Source organism: Strix aluco, chromosome 18, assembly GCF_031877795.1.
Source record: "Strix aluco isolate bStrAlu1 chromosome 18, bStrAlu1.hap1, whole genome shotgun sequence".
NCBI classification, from domain to species: domain Eukaryota; kingdom Metazoa; phylum Chordata; class Aves; order Strigiformes; family Strigidae; genus Strix; species Strix aluco.
The window spans coordinates 10,902,100-10,919,182 of record NC_133948.1 but is presented as its reverse complement, the minus strand read 5'-3'; the positions used below and the strand labels follow the sequence as shown (position 1 = coordinate 10,919,182).

The 17,083-nt window shown below is 43.2% G+C and overlaps 1 protein-coding gene across 1 annotated transcript; it reads right to left on the bottom strand.

Moving 5' to 3' along the window:
* Nucleotides 1-508: 508 nt before the first annotated feature.
* SLC2A11 (solute carrier family 2 member 11) lies at nucleotides 509-12,595 on the bottom strand. Its single transcript, XM_074843937.1, has 12 exons — nucleotides 12,575-12,595; nucleotides 9,915-10,013; nucleotides 9,187-9,347; nucleotides 7,515-7,639; nucleotides 6,653-6,782; nucleotides 6,318-6,466; nucleotides 4,986-5,173; nucleotides 4,566-4,676; nucleotides 3,977-4,078; nucleotides 3,771-3,846; nucleotides 2,688-2,815; nucleotides 509-2,029 (listed from the first exon to the last, which is right to left on the bottom strand). Exons 1-12 carry the CDS (start codon nucleotides 12,593-12,595, stop codon nucleotides 1,829-1,831), a joined length of 1,491 nt encoding a protein of 496 aa, XP_074700038.1. The 3' UTR covers nucleotides 509-1,828.
* Nucleotides 12,596-17,083: the final 4,488 nt, after the last annotated feature.

Sequence of the window (17,083 nt, the reverse complement as noted above, 5' to 3'; positions counted from 1 at the left end):
GAGCAGCCACAAAGGTGGCCAAGGTGAGGAGCTCTGGACATTGGAGGACTTCTCCCAGTTTTAATCAATTCTTCTCTGACCTGTACGTCCCAGCAGTGTGTGTCAGACCTCTCCCTCTGCCCAGGCAGCCTCTTTAGTTCATCCCCTGCTTTCTTAGCTTACATCTTCTCTACTGCCTTGTCTTCTTTGCTTCACTTCTGTCTCCTGTCCTTTCTTGGATCCTCACCAAAGGAATAAGAATGTTTTGATACCATCATGATGCTACCAGCACTTTTTGCTTTGCCTGTATTTTTTACTCTTTCCATCTGCCCCTCACTGCTCTCTCCAAACTGTAGAAGTGAAAAGAATCTTTGCAGGTCCCAGCTCAATGGAGTCCTGCTCTTGATTGTCTTGTCTCAAAATCCTGAGTATTTCAAAATCTCAGTGTTGTCCAAGAGCAGAGGTACCTGCTCTTGCCCATGTCTGTATACAAATGACTTCTAAAATAGCAGCAACCACAAATGAACGAAAGTTTAGTTTTATTTTTCCTGTTATAAACCTTAGGTAGTGAAATATAGTTCTTGCACAGACTCCTCTTCTGAGTAATAGATCTGCTGCTCCACTCATGCCCCGCATGACAGTAATACACTCCAGAAATGTTTACAGTCTGGTCATTCAAAAATGCTGTATTTTTTAAAAATGTAGTTTAAAAATATACTGAAAGAAACTTTAACTACTTATTTTGAAAATGTATGTGTTCTTATTTGCTGCAACCATCAGCAGAGCTGTGACTTTCATACAAAAAACAAAACCAAAAACAAACCAAAAGAAAAGAGACAGCTTGATTGTGATTTTGAGAAGAAACTGGAAGAAAATTCACCAGTCAACCCAATGCCTTTGAAAGGCTATATTAAAAGAGGAGTGTTGCCCTGTTCTGTACTAGGTTAGCTAAAAAGAATCACTATTACATCTGGGTCTTTTCCAGTGTGCTCTGTGGAGACAAGAAGAACATGCTGCAGAGAATGTTCTGCTGTGATCTAGATCTCCACATCCAAAATAAGCTGCTGCCATAGGAGCTCCTCACCACACTCTAAACTTATCAGACGCAGGTGTAAAACCCTACAAAATGCACTGGCAGTGTCCATGAGAGCAGTACAAACTGGACTAGAGAATTACTTGGAAGACAACAAACAAGCCATGAAGAAAACCAGTCCCAAAAAAATGCCCAAAAGTCAGTTGTATAATAAGCCACTTAGCAAGTACTAGAAGCTTTCTTCCTAATCCATGTCACATGTTTTTATAGCTGAAAATAATTAACTGCTCACTATTGCTCAACAAGTACAGATCTATTTGAAATCACTTAATAACAGAAACAAAGGGAGCACCAAGACAAGGTACTGAGAATTTCATCTGGTGTCTGAAAACAGAATTTAACCATATTAATTTCTGTGTTAGAGCACCCAGATTCAGGGCCAAGGAAAGACAGGCTTCTGAGATGGAAGTTTCTGTTTGGGTGAAGGAGAAACATAGAAGAAATTCGGAAGAGATTTGCTAAAGCATTTCATGGTGTTGTTTGATGATAAGAGAATAAGGCATCATTCTGTTACTCTCTAATACGGATTCTAAAATATCTGTGTTAGCACTAAAAACTGAAAACAGATTATTAAACTTTTGTTGGGATTTATCAGTTCAAGTGTATCTTTTGAAGGTGAATCTAAGAACCTAAGAGTAATATATTGTCCCTAACCCTACTTCTCTCTTTGTGTCCCTAATCCTACTTCTCTTGTGTCCCTGAAAGAGAGCATAGCCACTGCTGAATTTCCCCCAGATACCATCCTCCTTTCTTCTGCTACAACATGGTGGATTTGATCTCTTCAGGGCCTTTATAAAAAACCGCTTGGGTCTGAGCTTTGAAGTTCCGTTTCTTGAACTCCTCTGAAATTTCCAGGAAGGACTTTCCCTTTGTCTCAGGAAGGAAAAACCCAACGTAGAGTGCAGTGCAGATGCAGACCACAAGGAATGGGACGTAGCAGAAATGTGCTAGACTTTTCTGAGGAGGAGGAAAAAACCAAGACAGTGTTGGTGGCATTCTGTGCAATGACAAATAGGCCACTAATCCCTGTTCCTGCATGGACTAACTTCACCTGGGGAGTATTTCTGTGCACCCTGGTGAGGACCTCACATGCCTTGATGCAGCAGCTCCCCAGCATTGTTTGGGAGATTTGGTGTAGCAAGACATGTATCTCAAAATGTCTTTTTCTGTCTTTCTCTCTACATATAATTGTATAGAATGGGGATCCACAGTAGGAAATAAGACAGATTGAATATTGTGTAGTTCTGCTCCCTTTTACTTCAGGAATCAATTTAGGGAACAGTGCCAGGGTCTGGCCAAGGGGAATTACATCACACCTCTAGTCCCAGCTGTTCTCAGCTGAAGACAGAGGAGGAATATTGGTCATCCATGCCCCAAATTAATCTGCTTCCAGCCTCACCTCAGAAGTCACCATAGGGAACATGGAGGAAGTTTGGTTTAGAGGAGTTCTGACCACTTTTCTCATAAAGACACTTTTCATGGCAGTGCTATCTTGTTGTGTGTCTGCACCTTGTGATATTCTAGGCCCTGTCTCTTTTCCTGGTCACTATCAGAGCCTCTTTCTTGTACAAAACACTGAAGAGCCTCAGGTGATTGTTTTGCCTTGGGAACGCACCACAATGAATGGAAAGGCTGTTCCGACCAGAAATAGGTTGAACCAGAGCAGAGAGCCACAGATCATGTAAGCAGCTGGCCGGGACATTTGATCAAAAACCTCTGTGGGCAGAACTCCTGTTACACCAGCTGGAAAAAGAAATGGCAAAAAAAGTGAATAATACTGTTGGCATTATATTAAAACCAAGAGAACATATACTAACAAGCAGACCCAACATGAAGTGTATGAGAACAGTAAATTATTATTCAGTGAATTATTCTCGCTAGTTGACAATGCCAGAACAAGTGGTAATAGAGATTAACTGCAGTGGGGAAGTTTTAGGTTAATTATTAAGGACTGGATAATTATTCAAACTCTCTCATGTTAGAATGAACTGCCGGGAAAGATTTTGTAATCCACATTATTCTCACCAGGACCCAGCTGTGAGAATGGATTATAATTAATTCAATCCTATGGCACTGTAGGGACTAGGACAAGAAATTACTGCTAACTCATATGGCATGTGACACTGGCAGCTTGGTTCTTTTCTTACCTGCCTTCCTTCAAGTTCACGTAAGCAAACAGAGCCTCACAGCTATTCACACACTGCACAAACACCTGCACACACAGAGCCTGTGTACTGCCCCCACAACCACAGAAACTAATGGATTCTGCCAAGAAAATGCATGGTAGTAGGCTAACAAATAGATGTGGAAATTGTGCGTCCACATATCTGCAAGTAAATAATCAGATGATGTAGCTGTCGATCTCTAGGGTTAATGTGAAGCATTAGAAATGCTGGTCTACAGCCCTAATAAGTTGGGCAGCAAATAAAACCTTGTTGTCCATTTAAGACAAGAATCATCTCCAAGTGCTGAAAGGAACAATGACACAGAGAACGGCACAGACTGTGTCTGCACAGCACTGACTTACCAGGGGCATGAAGCCCCCATGAAACAGCTGAAAACTGCTGGCAGGAATTGCCTTATTCCTTTGAGTGTGCTGTGGCTAAAGAGGGTCTGAGAGTTTCCATAAGGTGCTTGCACACACCTCCAAGCCCCTGCAGTAGCCAAAAGTTTCAGCAAAAACACTGAGGGAACTGACCTGGTCCGATTCCAAAGCTCAGGATATAGGCGAAAATGCAGGCCATGCTGAGATAAGGCATCCAGCTAATCTGAGTCTACAGCCACAGAGACCAACAGAAAACCAGTGAGGGCACTTACGCTTATTTGCCACCACTAAACATCCCAGCCAATAAAAGGCAAAAGCCCAACTCCATTCCACTTAAATAATGAAGTAAAGTTTGTTACCTGCTGGCTCAGAGCGACCATGAAGACAATGGCCCATCCTGCCATGAAGATATATCCCCCCAGGAGCAGTGGCCTCCGACCAGCGTAGTCTATAATCATGTTCTGCACAAAGTAACACAATGAAATAAAGCAAGATACTTAACTTGTGTTTTTATTTCTGCCTGCTCCCTCTTCCTATTTCAACATTCCATGCTTAGTTTCCTCTACAACTACTTTAAGGATGTTGTCCACTTAGCAAAAAAAAAAAAAAAAAGAACTTAAAGGAAAGAGTTTGCTGGGGAGTCAGGCAAGAAGGGTGTTCAGGGGAGACGAGAATGTCCTGGCTGCAGTCTAAACTCTGCTGCTGTCCATACTGACTCAAAGCAAGAGAGTCACACTTTTTAGAGATTCCAGACAGTGATGATGATGCAGTGTCTGACAAAATACTTCTGCATTAACCTGTCTGGACATGAGTGCCGAGAGACTGCCTGGCTGCTGTGCATAAAGGGCTTCCTTGGCATGAAAAGCAATGTAAATTCAAAATCTGTAATTAACAGCCTCCTCACTTCAACAGAGTCTGCATGTCAGCAGAGTGCATAGAGAGTCTCACACAAGTGACAGATGTGATGAGTTCACAGCTCCCCGTGCCGATTACAACATACGGGATTTTATCCTGAGGAATTCCAGCCTCTTGGAACACATAAGCTGCATAAAAATACATCTGGGGAGAGAAGAGAGGAGAAAGCAGTAAGGGAAAATGTCTGAAAATACATCCCATCATTTCTCCTGAAGGACCATACAGAGAAGGACTGATGTGCTGTCATACAGGCTATTTTGACAGCATCCCTCTGAGTCTTGCCGTAATGCACAGGCATACTTTGGGAGCTAAGCATCTGAGGTCTGAAAATCTCCACAGGCAGAGCAGACCACTATTCATTCTCCTGCAGCAGGAATGTTAAACCCAAGAGCTTGCACCCATGTCTCGCGATACAGCACTGCCACTGATTGCTGTGGCTGCCAGGCTGCTTACCGAGTCATTCCCACAGAGCTGCATGGCGCTGCTCAGCACAACGATACTCATCAGCTGCCACCTCAAAGCTGGAGTTTGGAAGAGCTCCCAAGGGTTCTTTGCTCTCTGACCTTTAACAGCCGCCTGTTCAGCCAGCATCTCTTCCAGTTCTGCACTCAGGTCACTGTTGCCTCTGAGCTTCTGCAGGGCTGTAAGGACAAGGGAACCTCTTATCCCCTGAACTTTACCCGTGGTTTGCCTGCTCTGCAGGGTGAAGGACTGAGCAGCAAGTGACAGCTGCAGAAAGCTGTAGGACAGAGTCTGTGATCATGGTGTTACCTTCACAGAGATGGCCAGTTGTGGTGCAGCCACTTGAAGGATTTAGGAGAACAGGAGTGCAAATCCCTCACCATTGTTTGACAAGATAATATTTCCAATCAGTGCCATTTCAGCAGCCATGCTTCTGACTCATGTCATGAGTCTCATGATCTCATGTGACTTCCCTGGGAAATGCAGGCAATTAAGATGTTCTTGGCACACAGCACATATCTCCTGGAAACTAATTCCAGATGCTCTGTATATGGGGATTTGTATGCTACAAATCTAAGCAAATCCCTTAATATGAATTGGCTTCAGATTTGGTCATGAGCTCTTCAACCAGCATTCATTTCACTTCGTAGTTAGAAAACATATTCACCATTGTGAACACAAGTCCCACCTTTTGACCCTACTACCATTGTAGCAAAACAGTCTTTTGTAGGAAGATGCCTTTCAGTTTTCTCAACAGATCAAAAATATTTAAGATTACAGAACGTTCTTTAGTTTGTAAGGAGGAATTGATCATATTTGGAACTTGATATGACACTTCCTACAAGTAAAAGTTGTAGCACCATTCTCAAAACACTGGGGCCCAAGTCTGTGCACAAAAGCAGGATGCAAAGAAGCATACATTCATCTGCGTTCAGAATTACTGTGGTTGTTCACACAAATACATACCCAACCCCACCTGGGCACTGTTTAAGGGTGCAGCAGTTTAATTACAATTACAAACATTGATGGCACCACATATTTTGTACAGACCAAATATGGTCCTCTGGTTTAGCAAAATATTATCCATGGCACTAGTGACATAGCCATGGTATTGGGCTTAAAGCTTTTATGTTCACCTAAGGAGGCTGGCAGAATCACCAAACAGAATATTTGTGTTGGAAAGAAATCTACATTTCAATCTGTTTTGGACTGAATACACTGGACTGTATGTTAAGAATATGCAATCAACCTTCTCGCTGTTTATCTGCCCAGTCAGTAGATCTCACATGCTCAGTGAGAGGATAACAGTCATCCTAAACTCACCAGAGATGCAGGATTCTTCATCTCCACGGTCAATCAAGAGGTATCTGGGACTTTCAGGGAACCAAGGCAGAGCTGTGAGCTGGATGAGGGCAGGCACCACATTGCTAGCTAAAAGGAATGGCCAGCTCTCCTCCCCTCCTAGTAGCTCCCTAGAGAAAAAAACCCCCATAATTTATGCAAGTACATTTTACAACCTGGTGAAAGCCCATCATCCTCAGCTCTAAGTGGGCACTGGAAAAGAAATAAAAGAGAGGAGTAGTAAAGGGGAAAAAAAAGTGAAAAAGAAAAGAAGAAAGATTTAATAAGTATAAACTGGGCTTCTTGCTTTACATTACCTGAGTCCAACAATCTGCCCCAGCACCAACCCCAGGGCTGTAAATGATGCAGAGGTCAAGGTCACAACTCCTCTGAGCTTCTTTGGGGCACTTTCTGCCAGATACATGGGCTGAATGTTCATGCTTACACCTGGGCAAGGCAGACAAATGCTGACCTCAGTTTGTAGACAGAGGAGACGAGGACAAATGCAGTCAGTCACCTCTTGAAGTTGTCTGCTGGACTCTTCTGTTGCAGGCCATGTGATGTCTGATCTACCAGTGCTTATTATTCACCCAAACCTTAAATTTCACTCTTATTCATTATATAAGCTACTAAACATACATTTCCATACTTATAAGTAGTAGTGGATAATGAAACTGAAACCTGCCAGGACCTCAGTCCTATGGTCTTTTCAGCACCAAATCCAAGGTTATAAGAGATGCTTCCCTCTATTCCCTCATTTTGGGGGGAAGGTCATATTTTAAATCACTTGTATCAATCATGATTTCCTTGGATGAACTTCTATAAAAGCTTTAATGTTGGTGTTCATGCTGGTTAGTCTGATAACATTCATACAAGCAAATAGGGACTGATTTTCAGCTCAGTTTCTCCCAGGGCTCCCCTCCCTGTGTGCAGAGTGCACACAGATCCTCACATGTGTATTACACAAAAAAACCCTGCCTGTGTATGCTTTAAAAAAAAAGTCCTTAGAAGCAAAATATAAAATCTGTATATACAAATTCCTCATTCATATACATGTGTATGGTCAGACTAGAGGATTAATTGCTTTAATGTCTTGGATCATTCCTATTTAACTATCTTCTATTTCTAATTGATACTTGTTATCATGTTTGTCCTGTTATGTTTCTCATGTTGCCATACCTGCATTCACACCAGTAAAAAATCTGCTGAGCATAATCATTTCAAAAGATTTTGCCATTCGGCTGAATCCTGACAAGACTGCGGCTATGATCACAAAGACATTGTTCAGCAGCAGGGACATCTTCCTTCAGAGAGAAAAGACACAGTTGTGAGCATATGTGTGTCAGGTTTAGTTATCAGATAAAACTTTTCACAGGCAGATCCAACCTGTCATGCCTGGAAGCTCAAGGGGGGCTGCTCAGCTCCACCACAGAACATCCTGGTTACCCAAAGCCCTACGTGAGGTCTCTGTGTGCAGATGGCAGATCAGCAGTTTTGGTGTCTTGTTATAAAAACAGGAATCAGCATTAACAGGTGATCTGCATGGCTGATACAATTAGGGCCTCTCCAGCTACCAGCACGACCACAGCGTGTCCCTGCAGCGCTGGCTTTAGACTGCACTGAAGGCACCATGAGGTCCTCACCCAGATTCATGGCTCTTGTGCTCACACAGTTTCCCATTTGAATGGAGAGGAGTATTCCTTCAGTAGGTAACTGCGTTTTGGTCTCAAAACGCTGATTTGTTGAAACAGGCATTTTTCATGTAATACTACGATCCTTATGAAACTTTTGTCAGAAAGTTTTCATGTGTCCCAGGAGGAATTTCTGTCCAAAACCAGGAAAAAAAAGAGAGCTCTATTAACCCATAACAGCCAGTAATTGTCTCTAGTCCCAACTCACTGTCCTACCTGCTCTTCAGAAGACAGTCTTTTTTTTTCCTAATCATGATAGAATATGATTTTATTCCAAAGCAGTACAAGATGAAATCTCTAAACTTTTCACTGGATAAGAAAACCATATCCTTTCCAGATCTTCACAGCCATGAAACAAGTGAGCCATGGGAGACAGTCCTCCAGCCCCATCCCACACCATAACGGTGCCTGTTTCATCATATTAGAGGAGCAAACCAAAGTGATGGCACATAGAGGAAAATTTGGGGGTCAGGAGAGAGGGAGGCAAAATCTAACTTCCCATTAGTTTATGCTAGTAACACTGTTTTTTTCTGAAGAGAACTGGGGATACAGCTGTGTAGGAAAGTTGGGTGAGGAGAGACACATATTTTTTGGAGACTCAAGCACAGGGGAAAAAAAACCTGTGAAGATTTAGTAAATACCTCCTGAAATGTTTCAGTCAAAAGGGTGGATACAGACCCTGTGAGACATGAGGACCTGGGATGCAACAACTGCTCTTCGCAAGCACCCTCTGTTTTTCCAGTGTCATTCCTACCAATTCCCTGAGTTCATTCTGAAGAAAAATCCTTGGTCTGTTCTGTCATTATTTCCTATTTAAAAGGATGGCAGAAAACTGGGCACAAAAATGATGGTGATTATGTAGTTGGTTACTGTGATACAGAGTTGAGCTGAAATCCTTGTAGCACTTCAGCTGGGTCAGAATATGATGAGAAGGTAATGTGGGGAAAAGAACTGTTCCCCATTGGGTTTTGAGACATGAACTACTGCCACGTCAGGTAGTTTCTCCCTGCCAGCTCAGAATGTTAATGGCAGACTGATCTGTGATAGAAAACATGTTTTCATTATTTTTAACTACAGTGGGTATTGTGCTATAGGGCTCATCATTCCTCTTGGACTAATGGAAGCTGCAAAGCCTAAATTAAAAACCATCACCCTCTTACCTTCCCAGCATGATGGCCATGGGACCAGCAACAACAGCCCCAGTGAGTCCTCCCAGAGGGTACGCAGAGACAGTGAAAGACCACAGCAGCAGGATCATGTTGCTCTCGAGGGGCACGCCTGTGCGCTCCAGCCAGGTTTCGTTCATGAACATCTGGATGTACTGAGAGGGAAGGACAGTCCTGCATAACCATGATGTAGAGGTGAAGGACACTGAGAAATGTTAAGGCTTCCTTATTAATACATCTGTTTATCCTGTATTCATGTCTCCAAACCTTTGGTTGAAAATGGCCTCCACTTCTTAGGTGTGTTTTTAACAGAGGGTTGAGTGTAAAACTGTAGCTGTCGAAAAGTTGTACTTGGTTTGTACCTGTATATAACTGTCTTGGATAATTCAAAAATGTATTTCATGGGTCCAACTTTGAATTTAAGGGCAAAAGTCAAAAAAAGAGGATGCAGGTTGGAAAATTTTAGAATTGGATTTGCTAAAGCGGTTGAAACAAGACTTTTGAATGAATGCTTGTGACACTAGGTCCTGCTAAGGGGTGGCTCTTGACAACAAAGTCCTGTCACTCAGATGTGAATTATACAGAGGGAACAACACCTCCTTCCCTTCTCACCCTCAGTATTAGCAGACTGCATATTTTCAGTGGCAGGCCAGTTTGTAGCCAGACAGGACACTAAGGAAGCGTCTGTCTCAGGAGGAGGCTCTCAGACTAGCAGTACTTACTGAAGTTGGAGCATTGATGATAGAGATGTTGTAACCGTATTGGAAAGTGCCTCCAATCCCAGCAGCGCATATTGTCAGGATCAGGATCTTGCTCTGAAGCTGAAGAAGATGGATAGAAAATGGATGGCTTCCTTGCACAGAATAAAATGGCTCACATTTGTTCCATTCATTCTTTGAGTGGTGTGAAGATTAGAATAGGCTACGAATGTTGTCATAAAATGGGAGGTCCCAAAGACAGAACACCCACCTCCCCGATTTTAAAACTATCTCCCTCCACCGCAGAATAGTATTAATAATTCATTGCCATTCACTAAAAATTTGGGACTGCTTTGGGGAAAAGGCCTGCATGTGTCTTTGGTTTAATATTTAATGTGTATGCTTACAAAAAGTCAGAGCAAAACCAGTAAATACTGGTAGAGACTGGTATTATAGCTTCAATTAATTCAATTCATTACAAAAACATGTACTCACACGATGAATTATTCAAGAAGCATTGCCAATGTTTAATGACTTCCGCCTCGTTTCTAGCTAAGCTCTGTTGGACGGAGCTTCTCTGTGGTATGGGGGATTTTCTCATGGCCATTTATATCCAGTGCATTTCTGATTCATTGGCATGCTATTTCTTCTAGTTTTTCATGGTAATGACACTTATTTTAGTTTAAAATAGAGTGCCTTTCCTATGCTACTTCACATGTTGTACAGAACAGAAAATACCTCTTTGCTGAACCTTCTCATTACACAGTTGTTCCCACATGTTCTTGTGTTTAGCAGTCTATAATTGTGTATTCAGCCAGAATATGTTCTACACCCTCAGTATTATGATATACATGAAATATGGGGCAGACAGTGAGTCCTATGCCATGTTCTGGTCCCTCTGAGGTCATTTCTTCGTCAGTATTGCCCATTGCTTATATTGCTGTCCAACACCACTGCTGTGTCTTCAGAAGCATGGGCAGGCGAATGGGGCTGCTTCATACAGCATCGTGGGATCAGGGTGTTGGTATAAAAGTGAGGTCTCTTGACTTTTTGAAGGGTGTAGAACAAGCTGTCCTGGCTGACACAGTATGGCAACTGAGAGCTCACTGGCAGGCTTGCAAGCAAAACACATGCATATTTTCCCCTTGCAGCAGGATGCCCTGAATGTTATAGTATAAATGAGTGTCCCATATCAGAACAACACTGGGGCTAACTGTGGAGAAACAGAGACACTCTGTAGAAGCTTTCTAAACAGTTTTGTTGATCTTTCCTCCTCTGTCATGTTTGTAAGCCTCAGGTCATTCTTGCCACTCTTGTCTGGACGCTTTCCTGTGTGACTGCTTTCAAATTGACCTGCAGCTTCTGTAGAGGAGTACAGCTGAGTGTCAGCAGCATCATGTCTCCATGTTCATCTCAGAATCAGTGAACATCCCTTCCTCACTGCAGCCACCCCACCCCATTGGTTGGTCTCTCTCTGTGTCACCCCTCCATCCTTTTCAGTTCACACCTATTTTGTAGCTGTGCCTTTGGTTTCCCCACCTGTATGTGAGATCCTGTGACTGACAAGCCATGCCCTGATGGTGTTCTTGGACTGGGAGCACTGTCCCATGTCTCAAGACCACTCTGAGCTTGCTGGGGGCCCCTGGCCTTTAGCCTGACACCTCCTGCACAATGTTCTGGGTGGCCCAGGGCCAGGTTGGCCTTTGCCAGAGTGGGACAGCTCTGCGGGTGACGCAAAGAGCCCATGCTCAGGCTTGGCTGTTTGCCAGTTAGTGCAGGGCACCTCAGGATAGATTGTGTTTTGCTACATGAATATGACCCCCCTGACCCTGAGAACAACTTAGATAACCCAGAGCTGGGAAGCTTTTTCTGCTCTACATGCTCATTTTGTTCTTACAGAGCCATCTACTAAAGAAAAGGAAAGTTTTGCCTAGTCTTGCAATAGTTCTAAAATCACAAATTCAAATAATCTTAGATTTTTCCATTCCTGAAAGCCTTTTCTTGTAAATAACTTCCATATCAGCCTGAGACAGGATGCTCTCTCAGGACAGAAATGAAGCCAGACTGTTCCAACCCTGTGGCAAGAAGAGACCAAGCTCTCTTCAGTTAGAAGCAGGTACATTTTGCTTACACTTTCCTTGGCTGCACCACTTCCCTGTCTTGTTACTGAGACCTGAGCTAAGGATTGTGCGCCTGAGATCTCTGTTCTTCCCAGTTATTTTAGTTCTTCAAGTGAGAGAGATTTCCTCTGCCTACAATAGCACATTTCTTTTTAATCACAATGCCTAGGAACGTAACACTCCTGCTCATTTTCCTGCTTTCATTATAGAGTACATCCCCTACCAGGTCCCATATCACAGAGTTCTTTTGTGGCCATGAGCTAAAGGAAAATTGTTTGCTTCTCCCTTCAAGAGCCACCAAACAGGTCTGTGGTCAGAGCTGAGTTGTATTTACAGGGTGACCTTCCCAAACCTTCCTTAACACCTGGCTTCTGCACTATTGTTCCAGCCACAGTGGTGGCGTGCAGCTGCCAGGAGAGCCATTAGTCCTCAGTTTTATCCCAAGAACTGTGATGAGTTGGACAGATAATTCTACAAGAACGTGATAGTACTTACACAGCCTTATAAAAATTCAAATTAAAAAAAAGATCTGTCAACAATAATAGTAAAATAGATGTTTTTTACCAGTCTCTGCAGCTTGTTCATCCTCTTTGGTAGATTTTCTTCTGTCTGCCAAAGCCTCTGGTACTCTCAGAAATTCTCTAAAGGATTATTTAAATCTCCAGCATAGGAATGTGTATTTAGTCACCCATTACATTAGGATAAGACACTTGACTTGGCAGGTGTTTTGCCAGCTGATTTACATTCTCAAAAAGGGGCTGCATGTTCATTAGCAAGACAGTTCAATTAATTTTGTTGAAAGTAGATGACAGTCTGGGAAATGAATCTGCAGGATTCAGAGCTGTCTAAATCCTCTTGAAGGCCAGTATAGTTTACAGCATAAATTCCCTCTCAAAGCGTCTGGCACAGTAGTGCTTGTCTGATTAAGTGTGATCAAAGCAGGAGTAAACTACAGATTTTTTTCTGACTGTATTTGTCCTGGAACCCAGTCTAAGATCTGAAAGACATACCAGACTATTTCCCTTGGTCCTGTCAGTGACAGGAATGAACAAACCCCAAAACTTTCAAATCCCTCTTTATGCCAAGCCCTTTCACTGTACTCCTGTCTAGATTCCTGGTGACATACAGGCAATCCAGCTGTTGCTGACAAGGGACTGATGCACAGAAGGCAGCAATCCTGTTCCCTCTCCATAGCCTGGCATAGAGCAAACAGCAACACTTACCGCATTCGATTGTGTCATCGAACAATCGCCTCTCGCTCATTTCACAGGATGCAGAGGGCTTTGCTTTTACATATGCCACTTTTTTTGCGTCTAAAATGCATAATACATAATTTGTATTACATTATATGCTATATTAAAGTGCATATTACATAATATGTAATATATCTACCTAATATATAGCATTGCAGGTAAACGTAGTGCTGAGGTGGGCATGAGAAAACAGGCTGCTGGGGAAAGAATGAGTATCTGATCAAAATCTTCTCAGCTTGTTTTGAGTTGTCACACCCTTTCGCACAGCATTATCCTGCTGTTCTTTAAGCCTTGTTCTCCCTACAGCCTCAGAGAGCAGAGAGAAGAGCCCTTCTGAGGGCAGCAGGGCTGATTATACCAAGGACTATAACTGGGTTTGTGCTTGGGAGATATCGATCAAGGAATCAACTGAGCTTCACCACAGTTGTTCACAGAGGCATGGCAGAGGAGCCTTCATAGGATGGATTTGTGTGACACGCTGGGAATACAAAATTGAAACTCAGTCCTTTTTTAATATCTTGGTTAAAAATTAAATAACTCTATGCTGTAGAACCCCCTCCTCTACCCCCAAGAGGCTCCAGCTAAATTCTAACGAGTTGAAAAGGTTTAATCCCACTGTAACAGTGGCTTCTTTGGTGACCTTTCATCTTTGTCTTTTGGCTTATCTTTCACTAGCGTGTTAGTTTTATACTCTTCCCTTGTTAACTACCCATCATTTAATCAGGACTGAGTAGCTGACAGGTCTTGTGTAATGGGTTTGGCCATGTGGTAGTTGTTTATTGTTCCAGGAATGGTTCCCTTTTCCATGTAAGCTACAAAGATGGCGAGGCAGCAGTAACAGCAATGACAGACAGGCTTGCTTATTTCTGTAAAATAGAAAGGCACTCCCTGGCAGTGAGAAATGGTGTATCCCCAGGAATCCTAGACATGGGGCCTGGTGGAGATGGAGGCATATTGCATTGCCAGCAATAATAGTAAAGCTGCTGTTTCACAAAATATCTGGCCTTTAGGAGTAATCGTGGTATTTTAACATCCTTTCATCCTGCAGAGGGCAATTTGTGAGGGGCCTGACAGATATCAAAGTATTCAAAATAAGTAAAACTTATTTTTAAATGCCTCTTTGTCCCTACTCAGGTTTTACTACACCAAACAGAAATATAAACCTGTTCCACATCGCAGTATTCTGTTATAAATGTAATGTGGTGCTGCATCAGCTACAGCCACTAAGTGGCAGAAGAAGCACAAAATTTCCTCTATTAGGCTCTGAATCCAACATGCCAGTGGTTTGCTGCCTGTGGCGTGTGGCGGGGTCAGAGGACTACTTCTAAACAGCTTCCCAAATGGTAACTTGTTCACTGGGGAAATAGATGTAACTGTATGTAACTGCAAGTTAACAGCCACTGATGTATAATTTAGGCAGCATGTATCAAGAACAGTAATACATTCAAAAAGGAAAGTGCTAGTTTCTTCTTGTTGTCTATTCTGAATGAGACCACATTTGGGTAGAGCTCTTCCGGGAAGAAAAACACATATTCTGTGGTTTTCTAGTGAGAGCTTTCTCCTTTTCCTAGCATATTATAAGCAGGGATCACCTAGTGCAGGTCTTTGTCCCCTCAGGTGATGGTGTACAGGAGTTTCAGCCTGCGGCTACCAGGTGGAGTGTCCCTGGTTGTTCTAGTCACTGTGTCATGGGAGCCTTTGAGGTAGATGGGGATTATTCCATTCTAGCTCCTTAGACAGGGGCCAACATGTCACAGCATGTCTCTAGTTGGATAAGAGGCAAAGGAATGCAGCTCACCCAGGCAGTCTCAGCTCCATCCGTTCCCTGGGCCTGAGCACCATGAATCTGATCTATCTGTCTCATTTCTGTTGCAGACAAATATAGAAATATATCTTTCTGCAATGACCCGTCAAGGACTGCCTGCTTAGACCATTGCATTGTCTTATTTTTCTAAGGCAAATATGTGCATTCTTCTATTTAACAGGAGATGAAGGCAGTATCCATCACAGTCCGAAGGAAATCCTAGAGGCACTGGGCAGCAACGCACAAGGGCAGGTGCTGACAGGGGCTGTGTTTGCATCTTCTGCTGAGCCTCCCAATGGGCGTTCCTCAAGCCTCTCCTTGTTTCACCTCTACCTTCCCTGAACTGTGCAGGGCCAACTTCTCCCTCTTCAAAACATATTCCCAGTGCTTTTAGGTGGGGGTTAAACCAGAGAGCTTTCAAATCCTGCAATGAAGTGAGGCAACTGCCTATGGCAGTCTCAGGTCAGAGAAGGGACATAGCAGGTGAGCTCATGACAGCTGCAAGGGGTGACTGGAGTCCTGTGGGTGGGCAGTGAAATGCCATGGATTGTGGCACAGGCTGTTCACAAGCCTCCCTGCTCCAGAAGGGGCATAGATTGGCTGTAGCTGTGGCTAGATCTGCATGTGCAGCTGGCTAGCTGGAAGTAAGAGTTTCTGGTGGTTGTCTTTTGTATTTTCTGGTAACAGCCTCCTTGATGAGCAGTGGATGGATAGATTTTTTTCCTCCTACACAGCATCTTGATGACTCATGGTTTGGTGCTGACAGGTGTTCACATTGGTTGTGTTTCTAACTGGCTTCCTGCTGCACCTTAAAAAAACCAGCATTCCCAATGTTCAGTCCTTAGGATAAGTTCTCACAGTTTCAGAGTCACAGTTGGTGTAGATGAGAAATCTCCAGTCTCAGGGTCTGTCACCAGGGTATAACCACTGCACTGCAGTTACTCAAACTCCTGGCTTTGGAAGCCTTCACATAAACGCAGCATGTTTCCAGCACTGCCGCAGGGACCCACCACCCTCTTCCCTCAAATACTTTTTCACTGAACTCAAACCTGTCATAATCAAGGTGAAATATGATGCCATGAGCATGGGAGAGTAGTTATTTGGAGAATGTGATGGCAGTCTCTACTTGTAATTACCTGACTGCAGGAATAAGTAGTAATCCTGACATTAGGAAAGACCATCAACACATGCTCTTTGATCTGTCACGCACTGAGAGGTTCCTATGTTTTAGAGTGTTTTTACCCCATGATCGTCTGGACCAACTGCAATTACACTGCAAGATGAGAAAAGGGGCCCCATTTCCATCTGTGAGGCTTGGATCTACAGGATGAATATTCCCTACAAACACTACACTGTCAATTGCAGAAGAGATTTGGAGCTGTTCCCTGGCTGGTTTGTTGGCTATCTCCCACGCTCTAGCCTGGCTATTTCTGAAAACCCTTCTCTCTTTCCTGTAAGGACCGTCACAGTGAAATATGAAATACCTCCACCTGCTTGTTCTGACTCTTGCAGGAATCACTCAGAATACAGAAGACAAATAACATCATCTACAAACAAGCAATTTTCTCAAGAAACATCCAGCAGGTCTGTTGTTTTGTGGTGAAAGCAATGTTTATAGAACTTAGTTGTTAGAATGGATTTTCTTTGTAGGAAATGAGTGTCCTGCTGTGACACCATTATTCTCAGTTCCAGCAGTTCACTAATGTTCCTTAGAAACAACCCACAATTTATGTAAGTTCAAGACACTGTATAACAACTTCAGGAAATGGGCTTCATTGCAGACGTTTCTCAGGGCAGGGACCCAGTGCTGACAGAACTTCTGCTACCACACAGAGTCACTGGGATGCTTTCCAGACCAGAAGAGATACATGGGAGCTGAGTCCTCTGAGGACATGGTACAGCCAAGGGAACTAGCTGCTTTTCCTTGCCAGTTAGGATTTCTGGATGTCAGAAGAATGGCTCTGTTCTGTGCGTTGGATCAGCAGTCTGCATTTTCATCCTCCTGATAAGCAATAG

Excerpts from the sequence above, each read along its gene's own strand:
- SLC2A11 (XM_074843937.1), bottom strand. The coding sequence starts at position 12,595 with ATGAACAAGCTGCAGAGACTG. Across the intron at positions 9,348-9,914 it reads TCATCAATGCTCCAACTTCA|TACATCCAGATGTTCATGAA; the intron begins GTAAGTACTGCT and ends CTTCCCTCTCAG. Across the intron at positions 6,783-7,514 it reads TTTTACTGGTGTGAATGCAG|GTGTAAGCATGAACATTCAG; the intron begins GTATGGCAACAT and ends TGCCTTGCCCAG.